Source organism: Parasteatoda tepidariorum, chromosome 5, assembly GCF_982258835.1.
Source record: "Parasteatoda tepidariorum strain Cologne lab strain chromosome 5, Ptep-v5.0, whole genome shotgun sequence".
Lineage (NCBI taxonomy): Eukaryota > Metazoa > Arthropoda > Arachnida > Araneae > Theridiidae > Parasteatoda > Parasteatoda tepidariorum.
In genome coordinates, this window is record NC_141759.1 from 69,382,624 (window position 1) to 69,403,058 (window position 20,435).

At 27.6% G+C, this 20,435-nt stretch overlaps 1 protein-coding gene across 1 annotated transcript in view; it reads left to right on the top strand.

Moving 5' to 3' along the window:
• Window positions 1–614: 614 nt before the first annotated feature.
• LOC107444771 (glutamate receptor ionotropic, kainate 2) overlaps window positions 615–20,435 on the top strand; it is a 112,313-nt gene continuing 92,492 nt past the window's right edge. The window contains exon 1 of the mRNA XM_071186014.2: window positions 615–890. Coding sequence (XP_071042115.1) covers window positions 800–890 — 91 coding nt within the window. The 5' untranslated portion in view covers window positions 615–799. The remainder of the gene's footprint in view (window positions 891–20,435) is intronic.

The window sequence follows — 20,435 nt, forward strand, 5'->3', positions numbered from 1 at the left end:
ACTTGCTCCGGAAAGCGAATAAATATTTTCAAGTGGTAGTTTATTAATTGTGATTCTTGGTTTAATAAAAATTCAATTTAGTAGATTTTCATCCACCACTATTTCTAAACAATTCGTAGGCTTATATAATTCACCACTTTTATCAGATACGTCACGCTAAACCTTTTAAAAAACTAGCAAAATCGGTCTAATATTTGCAAATTTAGTTTGTTGTTTGGCCAGACGGGAAAGCCATGAAAAATTAGCGGGGCTTTCAACGTGTTAAGTAATTTCAACGCACTTCAGTTTTAACATAAGCTTAATGTATTGTAAATTGTATTACATTTCAAAACTAATTTGTTGCATGAAGATAAAATACAAAATTAACTTCTAAAATAAGAAAAAAATTGAAGAACAAAAAAAATCTAATTTTATTCAATTACATTCACTTTTCCAAATAAAGGTCTGAGACATCATCATTCTTCTCTTTAGTTAGAAATCCCATTGAGAACTAAGAGCATCCCTTCATCAAGAATCATTCTCTTTCTAAAGGATGGCGCGTGGGCACACGCATGCGTGCCATCTTCAGCCTCCGCGGACATTCCTCACCCCCCCACCTGAGCCCTCATCCCCATCCGATCCCTTGTATCACTTCCCTGCAGAACAGAGATTGGGATTGAGGCCGATCACAAGCCTTCGAATCTTATTCATTCCGTGTTAACTTTTATTTGGTGTTTTTATTCCATTGGATTGGCATCATCTGAGGGAACCATGGCTTGGGTGAGCAGTTGAAGGTGGTGTATTGGCTTGACCCATAGCCATGGCTGGAATGCGACACTTGCTGATTATTTTGATTGTTTATTTTCAGCAAGTTGACTGTGCCCGCGGTTTACCCGAGAATATTAGAATTGGTGAGCAATTTTTTTATGGCAATTAATTTCTACTTATGTTGGGGTTTGCTTTTCGAAATTGTTGCATTTTTAAAAAGATAACTTACGTTTTCACAAGAAAAAATATTTTATTACCCTGTCATTAATAAATTTATTTAATTGAAAGTCATAAAAAAAAATTTCTTAGCATATAAGTGAAATTTTAAGAAAAAAGTTAAACAAAGGTTAAAATATTACGTTTGCATACTTTTTTAAATTCATCTATATATGGTTCTTGAGTTTAAAATTTGGGTAAGTGTATTGAATAGCAATAAATGCATTTATATATCAAATTGAAATAATTGTTAAGCAAACCGCATTTAATTTTTTGAGAAATGAATACATTGTTGTATTTTTTTAAATTGTGAAATTTTTATGAAGATTACTTTAATGTTTTACAAAAAGAAAGCAATTTTAATATTTATTAATAAATTTATTTATTTATAAGCTATGAAAATAAAAAACTTTTAGAATATAAGTTAATTTTTTCGAAAGAGTAAAACAAAGATAAAAAAATATGATTCATGAGAAAAAGCACGTTTATATACTTTTTAAATGTATCAGTATATGGCTTGTTAATTTCGCATTTCAGTAATGGTATTGAATAAAGTCATTGATCTATTTCATATAAATAATTTATAATCAAAACGTGTTTTATTTTTGTTGCAATAAATATTTACAAATTTTTATATTAAGTTATTAAATTGTTATATTTTTTTAAAAAAGAAGAATAGCTTTTGTTTTTTATAAAAATTATTTGAGTACTTATCCTTAATGCATTTATCTGATTATAAGCAATAAAATGAATTCTTCAGATCGTTTCAGAGATAAAAACAAAAATAGCCTATGATTAAAAAATAACTATATTTTTTTAACGTATCAATAAATAGTTTGTTAATTTTAGAATGCACTAGCGCTAATAAATACAATATATCTGCTAACAATCAACCCTATTTAATTCATATATTTGAGGGTAAAAAAACAAACGACTGAATTACTTCACTAAAATCTTTTCAGCTTTCAAGGATGACCAACTGAAATTCACTAGCTGAAATTTCATAATTTTGATATTATAAGAGTTATACGCAATTATGACCAAAAGATACATAGTTTTCTTGCTATGTTAGTATGTATGTTTTGTATATTTTAGATTATAGGAAATGCAAATGTAACTAGAACAAAATGTATAAATGCTTCAGAAATGTTTTCGTCGAGTGCTTGAGGTCACTATAGAGTTGACGTGATTTTAGGGATCTTTCTTTTTTGTATTTAATGAACTTCTTCATAAGCAATTTTTATAGGAATAAAGATTTTTTTTTGAAATTTTTAGTGTTTGTGAAAATTATGAAATATTGAAAGAATTCTATATATTTCTAATAATTTAATAAATAAATTGAATCATAAATGAATTTCTTAAATAAATGTCTTAAATAATTGAATTTCTTAAATAAATTGAATCATGGATAATAATCGGATTAATACGATTCATAGAACTTCTGAAAAAATCTTCCTTCATTAGCTCATTTAAATCCTATATTATACATAATATTCTTTAAATATAGTTATTAATGTCAAATATGTCTAAAAGATCACTTAATGTAATTTTTAAATATTATTTGGCCAATAATTTTTCAAATGTTGAGAAAACATTTTGCTGTAGTTTGTATTGTTAGGATTGGCCAAGACTAATTTATCAAAACAGTATATATTCAAAAACACCCATTTTGATCAATTACAAAAAATCGCAAATACTAAGCGTTGAAGAAAAATTAAAATTTGCTTTTGTTTCTTCATAGTTTAGTGAATAATTTAAGACAAAACTATCTTTAATACATATGCGAATCAATAATACTTTAAATGAACTTATTATTCAGAGAAAAAAGTTACAGTATCGTATATTTTAGTAATGAAACGGTTTTATTTGCGTTACGAACATTTTTTTTGACATCCATTTTTCCTGGAATAAGAATAGCGTGAATTGTTTCTTTAAAAGTAATCTTACATAGAGTGTTTCTTTTAAAAACTGATAACTCTTTATTACAATTAACAGTTTGAAGGATGCATTAATGAAAAATAAGTAGAAATTAATGATTTAGTGATAATTAAAATTTTTGTGCTATGTGTGATACAACTTGCCGTAGTAGGTTGACTTTAAACAAGAAATTAAAATTGCATAAAACATTTTATGCCCAGTGCAAAAAAGGAGAACTTTGGAATTTGATGATCGGATTTTCACATACTATGACTCAATCTTAATGATTGACGTCCTAACATTAAACATGTTATAAATTAATGCAGATGATATTAAATTGTGAAATTAGATGCAAGAATAACATACTTCCTCTGATTTTATCTACATTTTAAAGAATGCAAATTTTAATAGCAAAATTCAAACTTTAAATCAAATCAGCCAAATAGTTATTGGGAAATCAAATTATTAGTTTATGTCTTAGTAACTTTTTATCTTTTAGTCTTAGTAAATGAAAATCAAAAAAATATACAATGAAAGTTATGAACCTTTTTTTCCTTTTTAGTGAATTGTACAAAACGCAGAATGAAAAGCGGAACATTCTTTTAACTTTTAATCTAACTATCCAATATTCTCGTAGTAAGACGCAATCTCATTGGTTCCACAGATTAATCCTATTCAGCTTATAAATTTGAGCACAAGTTACTAAGAGATATTTTAAGTTAAGTCATACTGTAGAAAACGCAATTTCTCGGAATATATTTTCTAACAAATTTCAAATTGAAATTCGAAATAAGTAGGTTAGGAATACTCGGGGAAATATGAGTTTTATTTTAGTTAGAAAAGAGATCTATATATTAGAATTCCATTCATTAATGTTTTATACTAAATTTCTGGAATTACTCCAGCGAAATAAAGTATTTTTACTCATATTTAAACAACTTATTTAATCTTTGACGCAGGATTGTCATTAAACATATTTTTCATACTTTTTTCATTATTTTGTATTAATAGGTCAAAATAAGCGAAAAATATTATGCTTAGCAATTTAAAAATTTATGATTATGGAATATAGCACGAAACGCTGGTCTTGCTTTTCGAAATGCTTTTTCTTGCCATATATTTGTTGTCTAAAGGTTAACTCTTCCAAACAGTATTTTTTTTTCAAATTTTAAATTATTTGCATCTATTTAAATCCAAGCTAAAGCGTTATCATTCATTGGATAACTTTTAAATTTACCAAATTAATTTTTGATTAGGAATTTAAAAAAATTCAAACTATTATTTTTTTAATTTTAAATTTATCACAGATATAATTCCGTTAATCAAACATGTTTTTAAGTAAGCATTAGAATCATTTTTACAATTAAAAATTACCGAAATATATTTTTTCGTGTAATTAGAGCGTCAGAAAAATACGTGAAAGGGATACCGGTATCCCATTTGCTTACACAATATATTATTTTATATCATTATTTATTATTCCTATGTTATTTCTTATTATTTCTTATTATTTATTATTTCCTATCTTATTTCTTATTATTTATTATTTCTTATCATTTAATGTATTAATGATCGAACAAAATAAATTTGATTCGCAAGTTAAACCATTTTTGACATCTATTAAAACATCGTAAATTTCAATAATGAAAACCAAATTTCTGTCTTAGAGTTTCTTTTTTTCAAAAAAAGACGTACTTTATAAATTTTTATTTTTAAGAGTTATTAGGGTGATAACCCTCAATTGTTTGCTATCATTCAAAAATACAAAGTTTTAAAAGTCATAAAAACTTCCTTACCTCATAATTCAATTGTTTAGATTAGTTATAAATTAAATAATACAAATGTGCAAACGATCATAAAATAATATATTTTACATAAAAGTATTTTTGGAAAAAATAATTGCTTGATTGTGTGTAAATATTATTTGGTTTAGTTCCATACATACTCAAACATTAGAGTTAAGATTAAGGAGATCAAACTTTCGACATCTTTTTGATTCAACTATTGCGATAATATTTTCCTGATTCCATTTGCCCTTCCATCTTTAATTGATTATTAAAAATCAGAATTTATTGAGAATGCGTTTTTTTGTGTATTTTTGCAACTTAAAGTAGTGTGTGCTCATATTGCATGAAACAATCGATCAGTTCGAATCGATAACAACAGGCAATGATCGTGATCGATAATATTATTCAATCGATTATGTGATGGTCATCATAATCAATAATTTTATATAATATATTTGTTTGGTTAACGCACGGAGAAAAAAATTCTGTTAAAATCTTTAAACTGTATGATAAGGATATTTTTGGTAAAAAAAATGTAACCCGGGTAAATAAAACCAAAATATACGATGTTTAAATCATTTATTTGGTAAATTTCCGTTCATATGGTTTAGTAATGATTCATTACAGGAATACCATAATGTTCATCACGAACAATAATTTCATCCAATCAAATTATTAACACCAGTTTAAGTTAGCCTTTCACACCAATTAAAAAAATTCAATAATCAGATTTAAAGCAATTATGATATTAAATTTTTTATTTTGCGTTCTGTTCCAGTAAAAAACTAGTAATTTTTCACACTTTCATAAATGTATTCTATACATTAAAGTAGGTACTTTATTTACGTCGCACTAGAGTTGCACAATGGGCAATTTGCGACTGTCTGGGAAACATCCCTGGTAATGATCCGAAGACATACCATTGTAATTATGATCCTCTACAGAGCAGATGACTCCTCTGCTTTGGTAGCCGGTGACTTGCTCGAGAAGATGAACACTTTACGGTAAAACAGTTAAACGAGGACTGATACCGTTCACCCTCGATCCCTACGCTGGCTGATCAAAGTGGTCACTCACCCACTTACTGCCCGCAGACAGTGATGCTTGACTTCAGTGTTCCACTGGGAATCGTGTCTTTACGATCAGTCCACTACTGGATCTTCTCTAGATTGAACTCTAACGATTTTGAATTACATTATAAAATATCTTATTATTATTATTAAGTAAAATCGTTGAAATGTAACTATTCGTAATGTAACTATTCGTAATTCGAAATTTAACTATATTTAAAGTATTTTAGAAATTAATCTGTGACCAAGGATATCATTAACTTTTGAAGAAAAAAAATTTATACTTGAGTACAAACCCTTTGGGCTTTATGCTTAATATTAACAAGATTTTAACTATATGTTAATGGTATTTACTATTAATGAAGACACCAGGTATCCAATTATGGTCTTCATTACGATACATGTGATGCAACTCAGAGACACACAATTACATTATCTGTCATTAACAATGCTGCTTCATACTATTCCTCGCACTGGATTGGAAAACTGTTCCTGTTAATTTGCCGCCTATTCTCGTTGCTATAGCAATTCAATATCATTGCAACTGCTATTTCTCAAGCTCTTCATTCTATTTCGTCAAAATTTAGTTCCGAATTATTAAATGATATACGTCATATTAGCTTACAAAAGTACAAATTGCATGGATAATGTTTTTTTTTCAATTAAAAAATGAGTCATGAATTATTTAAATACCTTTGCTCATTATTATTTGCTTTACATCCATGAAATAAAATAATTCCGTTAAATGTATTCATATAATTGTTATGATAATTTTTATAATGTGTTTTAAAATTACTCATGACACAGAGAAGTTTCGTAAAAACTACCAGAATATGGTAAATTTCACCGTGTTTGTGACTCTACGGGCATACCAAAAAGCTCAGCAATTTTTAACGACATGCTTTGGAAATGATTTTGGTCAAATTAATCATAAAATATTGATTTTAATGTAACGAAATTTGGTAAAATTGGTCATTTTATCATGACGCCTGAGAGAAATTGTATAATAGCCATTTATTCGGTTAAATTTACTTTTCAGTCTATGTTTTTTCAACCACATGTGTGATAATAATGAGCATAATTTTAAAAACCAGAATTTAATAGTTAATATATCGTTAATATAGGATTGGAAAAATTACGAAATGAATGGTTTAAATACCGTTTATTTTGGTTTCATTAACCAATTGTTTTTTTTTTTATCAGAAATGTCATTAGTATAAAATTGGGTTACTTTAGTAGAATTTTTATGTACTTCTGGATTAAATAACTTGTTTATCTTTCGCAGTTGAAATAATTAATGACGTGAAATACTAATTCATCTTAAATTTGGGTGAATAGTTTTATAAAGTATTTTGGACACCATAAAACTAACAGTGATAAATACAAAACTGTGTGATTCAAATAATATACATGTGTACAATGAAACATAGATTATTATTTAGAAAAAAAGTGACAAAAATAAAAATAAAAAATAGACGCGCGAAATAATATTCCTCATATTTTACAAGGTCATTAAATAAATTGGAAATAAGAACGCATACGAGTTCGGAACATTTAATTTGTATTTCAATTTCTTATTTTATTTTATTTCAATTTTTCATTATAAAAAACGTGTAAATGCTACGCTTTTAATTGTCAAGGTTTTAGGTGACAAATAAGAATTGTCGAACCGTATAAATAGTTTTTAGGTGTTTGGCAAAAAATAATTTAAAAGCTTGTTTTCTTCAAAAAAAGTCACGTCCATTTTTATACTTTAATTTAAACTTTATTCACGTAGATTTTTGCTTTAGCAATCGCTTCACCATTGAAAAAAATGGTATGCTTAAATGTCTATACTTTAATGGTAAAACAAATGTGTATATACTACAATTGTAGCAGGTACTAAAACGTTATTTTATTTTTTTTCTCTCAGTGAAAGGTAAAATTAAGCTAAAATATTAAATGGGCTTTTTCAACGTAATCAATTTTTAATTTTTTTTGAAACTATGAATGTCAGAAATCCTAATTCCATGAAAATTTAAAAAACTTTTTCGAATCCTTCGAATTTTCAAATCCTTAATGCACGCTATTTAGATATCTTATTTTATTATTCGTCTAAGAGTTTAGAATTCCATTTTAATTTCAATATGTAATTTTTTCAATTATTAAAAAAAAGTGCAATTTTAAAATTAAAAATTGACGAGATTTGAATTCTTTAATTGGTCTAAATGCTTTGCTAAGTTATTCAATAAAAAGTTATTTTCCTTTATTATGAGCATCATTTTAGCATGTTATCTTTGTCTTCAATCCTAATTTGAATCTCTTCGTTGCTATAAAGACTGAATAAATTCTATACAGTTAAAGTTAAAACAAGATGATGGAAACTCATAAAAACAACAATTAACCACATCTGACATCGTTGGAATATCAGCTAACTAATATTTGTGATAAATGAGGCGGCCTCTCGTTGATCTTGCTTTGAGATCAAAATTTTCAGAACAAGAGCTTATATGCACATCATGAATATTTCATTAGTAAAATGCATGGATTTGCATGCAAAGTATGTTGAAAGGCAACTATATCTGTATATTTCAATTCGTGATAATTCATTTGAATGGATGCAGGAGCCTCCATTCAATTTCGGACCCAGATTACCCATATAAAAAGGGTTTTCTATGCACATAACTATCTCCTAACTATAATGACTAAATAAATATAGATAAAAATCAGGAATTTTTTCAAGTAAATTTGTTATAAAATGTAAATTGTACTCTAATATTCAACTTTCACAGTAAACTACATGAGATGAATACATGAGATAAATTACATGAGATGATTACATGAGATAAATTACATAAACATAATCTGCCATTATATTACGGCCAAATAGAATTTATCTGACCACTTTCAGGCTAACTAAAGAGTTCAAAATTTAAATTTAGGTATGTGGTTGTTAAGATATTTAATAATACATTAAAATTAATTGTCAATTTTTTAAAATTTATTTTCTGTTGGATAGTAAATGAATATTTCTACTGAATCTATTTATTTGCGAGGTTCCATGCATAAACTTTTTTTGATGTATTTACTTTTGATTTGAAATCGGCCTTGTTATTTCAAAAAAAAATGTCAAAATAAATAAAAATGCATTTTTATCTTCTATTGAGTGAGGTTTCCTTCAAACCATTGTTCCGTGAGAGAAGTCCTTTAGTTTCCATGGCAACGCATCTTTCTTTGTTTTTTATAGAAAAAAAAAGATTTCCTTAACGTTTAAGAAAGTCGGAGCATCAAAAGTGGAAGACTGCTTTTCCTTTAACATATAAACTATAGAAACTATTCACATTTATTTTCTCTACGAAATATTTTTTAGAACGCAAATGTTTACTAAGTTCATGGATTTTAGGTCATTTTTTAAATGGTCTAAAATCTTTGCACTCAATCTTAAAAATCAAAATAAAAAAAATATTTTTAAAAACCACGTTTTTGTAGTAGTGAATAATAATTAAAAAACAAAAATTTTAAAAACGAAAAACGTGGGGCGCATGAAATACATAACAGTAACAGTATGTGTGCTCACGAGAATATGTGTATGTATATATGTAATTGTATCTGAATGTGGATGTGTATGTGGTTGTGCATGTGCATGAGTAAGAAAATGTGTGGATGAATGTGTATATGTACTGTTATGTATTTCATACGCCCCACTTTTTACGTTTTTCAAAGTTTTGTTTTTTAATTATTATTCTCCACTGACAAAACGTGGTTTTTAAAAATATTATTTTGATTTTGATTTTTTTTTTGTATTCACTTCCAAAATCTCAATTTTTTTCACTCACTGTACACAAAGCCTTTCAACTGACCCGTGACACTAATTTGAAATAATCGAATCGACAACAAAAGACAATAGCGAAAATATTAATTTCTCTTTAATTTTAACTTTATTTTACTTTGTATGTATTTTTTCTCTTCATTTTCATGCATTGTCATCCAATTCTGAACTATGGGCCAAATTTGAAGTCTGTAGCTAGTCGGGAAGTTAGTTTAAAATAGATTACAAAATTCCACCCGAACAGACATACACGAAGGCAAGTTGATATAAACGTGGTAAAATAGGCGATATTATTATTAAAAAAAAAATACTTTTTCTTACGTTTCTGAAATTTTACAAATTTATTTTAGTTATGAAAAATGCAATGAATATTTAGTTTAAAATTAATTAGTTATAAAATATGCATTTTATATGCCTGGGCTATAAGTGGCAATCATCATGAGACATTTATATTAATCATAAAGTAGAGTAAGTTCTGGTACTTACAGTAGCTCACTTTCTAATTTGATAAAATTTGCAGTCTGCTGAAATTTTTTATCCTAATATGTATTTTAAACAAAGTTTTTTGATCAATAAATGGGGTTTAAATCATCAATTTCGTTTTTAGAGTTTCTATAACTGAAAGTATTCCATTAATTGAATTTTTTGTGCAAGGCTTTCTTAGACGTAAGAAACTTGTATTTGACCATTTAAATCAAATAAGATGTGCTTTTCAAAAAGGAAAATATTTTCCTCACCTTTTAGGAGATAAATTATTTTACAAATTTAATTTATTTTTCATGTTCGGCTGACGGGGGGAAAGGGAGAAAAAACTTTCAACTTGACGATTTTAGATAGGTAGGGGAGAGTGGGGTCAAATGTAACATTTTTTACTTAACTATCTTTAACTAACAAAAAATCCAATATATTATTAGTATTAATTGACAGACGAGTAAAGTAGACTATCCTCTACTAGAAAAAAAAAATAAATACCTAATTTTAAATGTTATTATATTAGTTATTAACAATTTTTGACAGTCGAGCACTTGTTACAATTGTCCCCACTTACGGGGTCAATTGTAACAGTTCATAAATTCAACTAAAACATAGTTAATTATACATATTATCATAGTTGTGATATATTTCTGTATTGATCAAAATAGTAGTGATATTTTAGGAGTAAAAATAATAATGAGCAGAGACCTAAAGGGTTAAGCTTTTAACTTTAAGGGGTTAAAAATTTTAATTTATGCTGTGAAAGGTGATAAATAAAATAATGCACATGCAACATAATATAAATGATATAGGAAACTATTGGTGGTTCTTAAAGACTTAAGTAATGGTTTGTAAACATAAGATTATTTATTTTCAGCTGTTACAACCGTCCCTTTACTTATTGTTACAATTGTCCCCAAGACGCCATTTCAGCTTCATTTGTTAAAAACAATGCTAGTTAATTAACAAAACTAATCTTTTTTTTATTGAAATGTTAATTAAGGTGTCCACTTACATATTCGGTTACTAATTTTTATTTGTTTAAACAAAATTACTTTGTTACAATATAATATTCTAATACCAAAAAAAAGTACTTGCGTGGCGTGAAAATATCTTTCGTGATCTAACTCTTTCAAAAGTACATAAAAATGATTGCCATCAGGGGTGTACATGTAGATTTATTAAATACACCTTGTGCGCCACCTAGGAACCAAATCTAGAACCCGACACTCGAAATTTTTGCTCTGTTACAATCGTACCCTGTTACAATTGACCCCACTCTCCCCTACTTACTGAAAAGAATTTTTTTTCTGAAATTTAACTATTTAAAAATTATATTCATAAAAGTAAACAAGAGGCTTACCATTTAAAAACTAAGCAATATATTTCAGTAAAATATGCATCAGATAAAAGAGTCAGAACACCTAAATTATGGAGAATACCATTATTGACCTATAGTAGATTTATTTAAAAATTTTAAAGGAATCACTTTCCCAAATCCATAGAAAATCCTAGAAAAATAAAAATAAATACTTCTATGTTGAATTTCCCTACAGTTCCAAATCTCATGATATTCATATAATTGAACTAAATTATTGGAGAATTTGAGCAACTTCATACTGAACAACTTCATACGAACACAGAATTTTACTTTCAAAGTTTAGCTCTTCAAAAAAAAAAAAAAAAAAAAAAAAAAACTAGATTTCAAAATAGAAGATTTTTAATGATTGCACTTGGTCATGCAACTCTATCCCTGCTGATGTAACTTATCAAGAGAAGAATGACTCTATCATGAAAATGTTTTATGAGAAAGAAGAAGTTCGCGTATGCAAATTTTCTACTCCATGCATAAAAATCATCACAGACACATATAGAAAAAAAAGATGGCTGAGTGGCCCTGCAGATAAATCACCTCAATCGCCAGATCTTTCATGTCTCAATTTCTTTTTGTATGGACAGCTGAAGGCTCTTATAGAATATTAATAGAGTTGGCGCCTCTGTAGAATATGAGGATGATCTTGTCGCCAGACATTAAGCTGAGACAGGGGAAGCGCATCACCATATGCCTGATGATTTTCAAGTTGTTCGCCAATCTTTAATTTTGTTGTACTACATGCATATGAAATAATGGTCACTCCTTTGAAAACCAATTTTTAACTCATTCCATTCAAATTGCTTTAATCACTTAATAGTTCTTTGATAACCTATAAGTAGAAGATTGACTTGATTGATGGAGAAATTCAAAATTTTTTGATGTTGTGATAAGTATATGCTTTTGAGGCTATACGAGAAAATTCGATTGAACCATTAAAAAACTACCTGATTATTTTTGAATTCCTTAATGGCAACTCTAAAAACGTTTACGTGTATTCTGACTTTTATGCTTCCTCTGAATTTTACTGGGCTGCTCATCGACTAATGGAAAATATGACACAGATAAAACAAAAAAGAAATCAGCTTTCGCGTCCCTTAGCACCAATGCGTTTTAATTCCGATAATGCATTTTTTGATAAAAGCTGCTGATTGTGATGTATACAGTACCTTTTTTTTAAAGTTTTGCTCATCTTTTATGAAACGCTCTGTATTTATTAAAAACACTATTGTAATGTAATTAACTTATTTCTCTTTATTTATTTCTTAAATTAAAAGTATTTAATTCTATAAATGTTTCACAAAGTTTTCGTAATTTAAATAAAAGTTACTTCTTACGAGCGTCTTAAAAACAACATTCAATAATTTATCATTTTACATCACAACTGTAAACAATATAGTTTTTAACTCTGGCGATATGCATTTGTATTAATTTCAAATTCAATTATCTCTTCATATTCTCTACTACACACTAAGAATTTTCATTCCGTCAATACAATGAAAAGACCGACAGCAGTCTTCCCATCCAATTAATCATGCAGTTTATGGTTAGGAACATTTTTTTTTTTTTTACCTTTACGGTTTTGTAACCGTTTATAACAGGTACGGTTAAATAACCGTGAAAACAAAATTGGTTTTTTAACCATTTTCAATTAGCATTATTTCTAAACCATAAAAATGAAACTTAAACGGATATTGGAGCTCTGTGGGTGCTGCGCCACTTTTGTGTGAATGATAGTTTCCTATTATAATAGTCCAGGGTCACGGATTGTAGAGTGTAAGACAATGTAAACTCTTCATGTATTGAAGGAACGGAAGAAATATTATAGTAACAGCGCTTTGATTCGAATGCCTATTTAGCTGATCATGAGATTAACCTATAAGATCTCTCTGCTATAATATGTACCCAGCTAAAAGGCGCAATATGGCGTTATAAAGTGCTTTCTTTGGCGAGGATAGAATTCTGGTTGTTTAACCATATTAGGGAAAAAACAATCAATAAGCGTTGGTCATCACACTTAACAGTTTGAATATCATTTTTTATATTTTATTGACTGTTTTGGTTGAATATGGTAAAATAACAGTTAAATAAATTGCTTTTAACCATTTTACGGAGAAATTTCTAGCAGTCTATTCATTTTTTTTAAAAAAAACTCATTGTTTAATAATATTAGGTTCGTTCCTAATGTTTATTTGCTACAGTAATGTACATTTAACAGTAAATATATGCATACATATATATATATAGTACTTTTAAAGCTTAAATTATATTTTAACAAACTACAACCAAAACCTTTTGCGTCAATAACTTCTGCCTTTTATATTAGTAATTTAATAATAAATAAACGTCGACCTATCTGAACCCATTCTTTTTAATTTCAGAATTACCATTTAAACCTTTTCCTCGGATTTTATCCATGCAAATTAAACAAAGGTGTTATTAAACTAAGCATATATCGCAAACTAGCTGCTTTATTCCATAGTTATTTTCTCCGCATAATCTTTTGTTAATGCGAAATTAAAAATCTTTCAATGAATCATTATTTCCTCCAATTATATAAATGTGCATTTTCCCAAAGGGGATGTCTTGAAATGATTCTCAAAATAATGGTATTTTTCTTTTCTTCCTTAGAAAATTATGATTATTATTGGCCCGAAAATAAATTATTGTAAAGGATTTTATGAGCCATGAATCTTCAAATATGTGTATTGTATGATCTCTGAAATATAGCACTTTGAGAAAGAAAATAATTTGTATTTTGTTAAGAGGCTGCAAATTAAACTTGTCGTTTAACCTTTTATAAATATTTATTTGTTGTTCATGATTCATCGAGCAATATATTAGGATATCCTAGCGATTATTATTTCTTAAAAATTTTAATAAGCAAATGTATTTGAGAATGAAAACGAACACGTTTTTAATAATTTAGTTCTAATGTTTTAATTTTTCTTTATTTGTGTTTTTTGAAGTATTTTCATGATTGAATTTTTCAACTCTTTTTTTTTTCTGCGATCATGTTTTTACTATTTGTTAGTATTTGATTTGTTTTCCAGCACTGTTTTCCTACAGATCCTTATTCGATTAAACTCAAATAAAATCAAATTCGGTGTTGTTTGTGTTTAAATGAGAAAATAATCGTTTCAGATTGAATTACATTACGACAGCTACAAATAAATAAATTATAATTATTGCACTTTCTTCTTTTGCTTTCTTCGGAATTCTAGTGATGTTTCTTTCTTTTTTGTTTGTTTTCATAATAAGTTTTTTTGTTGTTGTCTAGCAAGATTTGATTTGTTTTCCAGCTCTGTTTTACTGCCAATCCTTATTCGGTTTCATTTAAGTTTAAATGAGTAATATATGTTTCAGAATAGGTTAAATCATGATAGCTATATATAAATAAATTTTAATGATTAATCTTTCTTCTTTTACTTGAACTTTTAAATGCAAAAATGTATTTCAGAAAATATTAAATCTTGTTTATTACAAAAAATTCCAACTTTTGAATTTTCTGCATCTTTTTTCTCCTTGAACTCTAGTGATGTTTATTTATTTTTTGATCCTTTGCTTCTATGGTTACTTATTCCTATTTGTTGTCTAGCAATATAGATTTTATAAGCGTTTGTGCTCTTAGGTTACCAACAATGTCAATCATCATCTATCTAAAGGTACCTCCATAGAGAATTGAGTTAACATGTCTCACATACTAGTGAATTGAAATTGAATAATTGTAGTGGTAGATACGCGACATTACTCCCCCACCAGAACTTTATCTGGGATAGAATTTGAAGAATGAATATCATTAGTTGATTCATTGTTGTTTTGTGAGACGGAGGGAGAGCTGTATTAAGATCACTGGACTTTGAGTACTATTCGTGAGATCTGTATCAATATCATGACTGAGTGATTGATTTCTCCTTTGTTGCTATTAGCAAGCGAGTGTGATCTAGACTGAGTAGCAACAGCGTAAGGGGAACAATGTCGCAGTCACAAATAGCAAGTTCACTGTGTTCCATCTATCAAAGTAGGCGTCTTCATATCGAAGTGGGCGTTTCTCTTGAGGTAGAGGTGTTCAGAAAACGTCCGAGTAATCAATTTTGGGTTAGGCTACCGACAATGTCAACCATCATCTATCTAAATATACCTCCAGATAGAATCAATAACATGTGTCATATACTAGTGAATTGGTATTTAATAGTTTCACAAGCTTAAGTCACAAGTAAAATAATTAAATAGACTCACAAGTTTAAGTCTGAAAATTTATTTCAGCATGAATTGAATCACGGTTGCTATAAATGAATTCTAATGATTTCAATTTCTGCCCTTGTTTTTCACTAGAAACTCTGGTGATGTTTCCTTTTGATTGTTTTTATGATAATGTGGTGATTTTTTTCTTTCTTTTCTCTAGCAACCCTTGGTTTGTTCTCGAGCATAGTTTCGGTATTGATACTTATTCGATTTTCTCACTTAAATTTTTGTGAAAAAGTGAGTTTCAAAATGGCTTAAATCACATTTAATATTAAAAAAAATAAAGGTCATTTTTTTTACACTGGAAACTCGTTTCTTTTCTATTTTTGTTCTTATAATATTTTTCTACTTTTTGCTGTCCAGCATTATTTAATTTGTTTTCTAGCACAGTCATGTTATTGATCTTCATTCGATTTTGTTTGAGTTTAAATGAGAAAATGTGTTTTAGAATAGATTAAGTCAAGCTTTCTATGAGTTAATTCTAATCATTGCACTTTCTTCTTTTGTTTCTTTCTGGGAACTCTAAAAATGTTTCTTTTCTTTCTTTTTGTTTGTATCTACGATAATTTATTCCTTTTTTTTTTTAACTAGAACTGTTAGATTAGTTTTCTAGCACTGCATTGTTGTCGAACCTTGTTCAATTTCATCTGAGTATAAATGAGAAGATGCGTTTCAGAAGGTATTAAATCACGTTTTCTAAAAGTAAATTTCTAATGATTGCACTTTCTTTTTTTTAAAAATATTTTTCAAGAAACTCTAGTGATATTTCTTTCGTGCTTGTTTGCGGGATAATAAAAAGAATATTTTAATTTTGTTGTCCCGCACAATTTTGATAATAATTATTATTATTATGATTCTGCAAAGTTTTGATGTTAATTCTTATTTGATTTTCTAATTAGCGTTTAAATGAAAAAATGCGCTTCAAAATGGATAAATCATGTTTGTTATAAATAAATTTTCATGATTGCACTTTCCTTTTTTAAAATCTTTTTCAAGGAACTCTAGTGATATTTCTTTCTGGTTTGTTTGCAGGATAATTAAAACAATATTTTAATTTTTGTTGTCCCGCCCAATTTTAATGATAATTATTATTATTATGATTTTGCAAAGTTTTGAAGTTAATTCTTATTTGATTTTCTAATTAGTGTTTATATGAGAAAATGCGCTTTAAATTGAATAAATCACGTTTGTTATAAATAAATTTTCATGATTGCACTTTCTTCTTTTGTTTATCCTTGGAGCTCTAGTGATTTCTTTACTTTTTCGTTTGCTATTACGCTTATTTGCACGTTTTTGCGTTTATCATCATACACTCTATTTTTTTTCTCTTAACCAAAGAACAATAATAATTATTAGAAAATGCAATTAAAAAATGAAGAGGGTGGTTTGATGAAGCTATAAATCGTATTAAAGTAAAAACATAAAAAAAAAATTTTTTTTTTCGACTCTACGCTATTTTGTTTGAAAAGATTTTTCGTTATAGCATTAACGTTTATTCTAATCTATTTAGTGGGAAACGTCAAAAAACGCTGTAATTATTATTAATAAAAACCGAAAACTTGTTGTGTTTTATTTCAATCTAAGAAAACCTTAAACACATTCTGATGTATTATTCGTCTTTTATTTCTCAAAAAAGCATATTTTCCTTTTTTACGTCTTTAAAAGAAATAAAATTTATTTCAAACTTTATGAGCAATGAAATACAGCACTACTAAGTAGCGTAAGTCGTAAAATATAAAAATAAAAATTTAAATATATATATATCCAACCAACGAAACATATTACTTCATGAGATATGAGAATTTCATAAAATGGAGAATTTTTTCTGAAGATAAAAGAAACTTTGAAATTTATAACAAATGTAGTAAAATACTAAACATGTTAATCAAAATGTATTATTTAAATTAAACTTTCACATTCGCGAATAAAATTCAAGGAAACCTTTTTTTGGCGAGTGCATAATAAAGTTCAATCGAAACTTTTATTAAACAGTTGTTTTAAAATGCGTTAAAGTAAAAGAATTAAAACAATAAGTTTAGTAATAAAGTTAATTATTATTTTTTTTTTTGCTTTTGAAGTAATTAGTGATGATTATACAAAATTGCTCATTTATATTGAATTTGAAGGAATTAATTATATTTCAAATAAGAGTAAAATTGTGTTTGTATAGCAAACAAATGGAACGCCTGTTATTGTTTTTTATCTGCCTGAATTGTTGGATACGCCAAATAGAACTTTCTAAAACAGTTTCAATTTTCACCTTTTTTTGGCGAGTGCATAATAAAGTTCAATCGAAACTTTTATTAAACAGTTGTTTTAAAATGCGTTAAAGTAAAGGAATTAAAACAATAAGTTTAGTAATAAAGTTAATTATTATTTTTTTTTTGCTTTTGAAGTAATTAGTGATGATTATACAAAATTGCTCATTTATATTGAATTTGAAGGAATTAATTATATTTCAATTAAGAGTAAAATTGTGATTGTATAGCAAACAAATGGAACGCCTGTTATTGTTTTTTTTCTGCCTGAATTGTTGGATACGCCAAATAGAACTTTCTAAAACAGTTTCAATTTTCACCTTTTTTTGGCGAGTGCATATTAAAGTTCAATCAAAACTTTTATTAAACAGTTGTTTTAAAATGCGTTAAAGTAATAGAATTAAAACAATAAGTTTAGTAATAAAGTTAATTATTATTTTTTTTTGCTTTTGAAGTAATTAGTGATGATTATACAAAATTGCTCATTTATATTGAATTTGAAGGAATTAATTATATTTCAATTAAGAGTAAAATTGTGTTTGTATAGCAAACAAATGGAACGCCTGTTATTGTTTTTTTTTCTGCCTGAATTGTTGGATACGCCAAATAGAACTTTCTAAAACAGTTTCAATTTTCACCTTTTTTTGGCGAGTGCATAATAAAGTTCAATCGAAACTTTTATTAAACAGTTGTTTTAAAATGCGTTAAAGTAAAAGAATTAAAACAATAAGTTTAGTAATAAAGTTAATTATTATTATTTTTTTTTTGCTTTTGAAGTAATTAGTGATGATTATACAAAATTGCTCATTTATATTGAATTTGAAGGAATTAATTATATTTCAATTAAGAGTAAAATTAGAGTAAAATTGTGTTTGTATAGCTAACAAATGGAACGCCTGTTATTGTTTTTTTTCTGCCTGAATTGTTGGATACGCCAAATAGAACTTTCTAAAACAGTTTCAATTTAAATTGGCTTTACTAAGTCATCTTCATTTGAAAAAGTAATCTGTCTTCGAAAGTGAATTAAACACAAATGGAGACATTGTTCTGATATCTCTTTCACCATCTTTTATGATTACTATTAGAAACTTCTGGGAAAAATTATTAAATACCGGTTTATTTATTGTCATTTTACCGCATTCAAACAAAACAGTAAAAAGAAACATAAATAAAATGTTATTCAAATTGTTAACCGTGAGAAAAAACCGTTTATTAACTACTTTCACCCAATGCGATTAAACAACCAGAATTTTATCGCACAAACCAGACCACCTAGTACTTTGCATACCTATTATAACAGACATGTTTAAACTGTCAACCTCTTGAACCCAGAACGGGGATTCGACTCTCAGCGTAGACGCCACATTATTTCCTTCATTCCCTTCAACACATAAGAGTTTCTAATGTCCCGTGCTTCCAAATTTGCGACCCTGGGCTATTAGAATGTGATACTCTCATTTACGCATAGATGACGGCACTACAAAGCTCCTAAACTATCGCCAATGACCAGCTTGAACCATGGCCAGTAGGAAGTCTTTCGAGGTTTTTGAAACCATGTTAGTTTTAAATGGTTAAAAGCAGTATAGTTTTGTATTCATTGTTTTTCAATCATACTATTTGTAAACGGTTGCAGAACCGTAAAGGTAAAAAAAAATGTTCTTCACTGTAAACTTTACGGTTAATTAAGTGGACAGACTGCTGCTGGCTATTTTATCATATTTTTAGAATGGAATATCTAACAGTGCATAAGATTGGCTCCTGAAAAAAATAAAATTCTGATTTTGAAGAAAAAAATCATAGTCGAAACTACCTGAATAGAGTAAATTTTAGCATGTTTCTGGCCCTATTGGAACATCAAAAGGCTCAGTAATTTTTGACGAAGCACTTTTACGAAGCACTTTTACGAAGCATTGACGAAGCACTTTTAATTTTAGCTAATATTAACAGTAAAATCTATTTTCATATCATAGATGTATATATAAAATTTCGTAGTTTCATTGTGGTACTTAAAAGCTTGACATAAAAACCATTGATTCGGATAAATTTACTTTTCAGTTTTGCATTTTTTTCTGAATGGGTAGTAATAATAAAATCTATATCTTTGAAAATCAGAAATTCTTTCAGGCTATTACCATATGAATGGAAAACTCACCAAATACGGGATTTAAATACTGTATATTTTGGTATTATTAAGCAGAATTATGTTATTATTTTCCAGATTAGCATTACTATACAGTACGGTTATTTTACAAAAATTGTTTTCTTCGTATGTGACGGATATCTTTTGAAACATGTCTTCAGAAAAAAAAATTTCAATCTAAGAAATCCATCTCACAAAATATCATGAACTTTTGCAATGGCAGACTAAATAAATATCACACAAAATTGAACATTTTATTAGAGATTTTAGAAAATCAAACATTAAATTCATTTTCTTGTCAGTCATGTCGAACAAAGATATCTGCAGAATAAGTCTAAATTAATGAGACTTACCCCGTTTCCTTTTTGGAATTATAAAATTACCCTACATGGGAATCACTG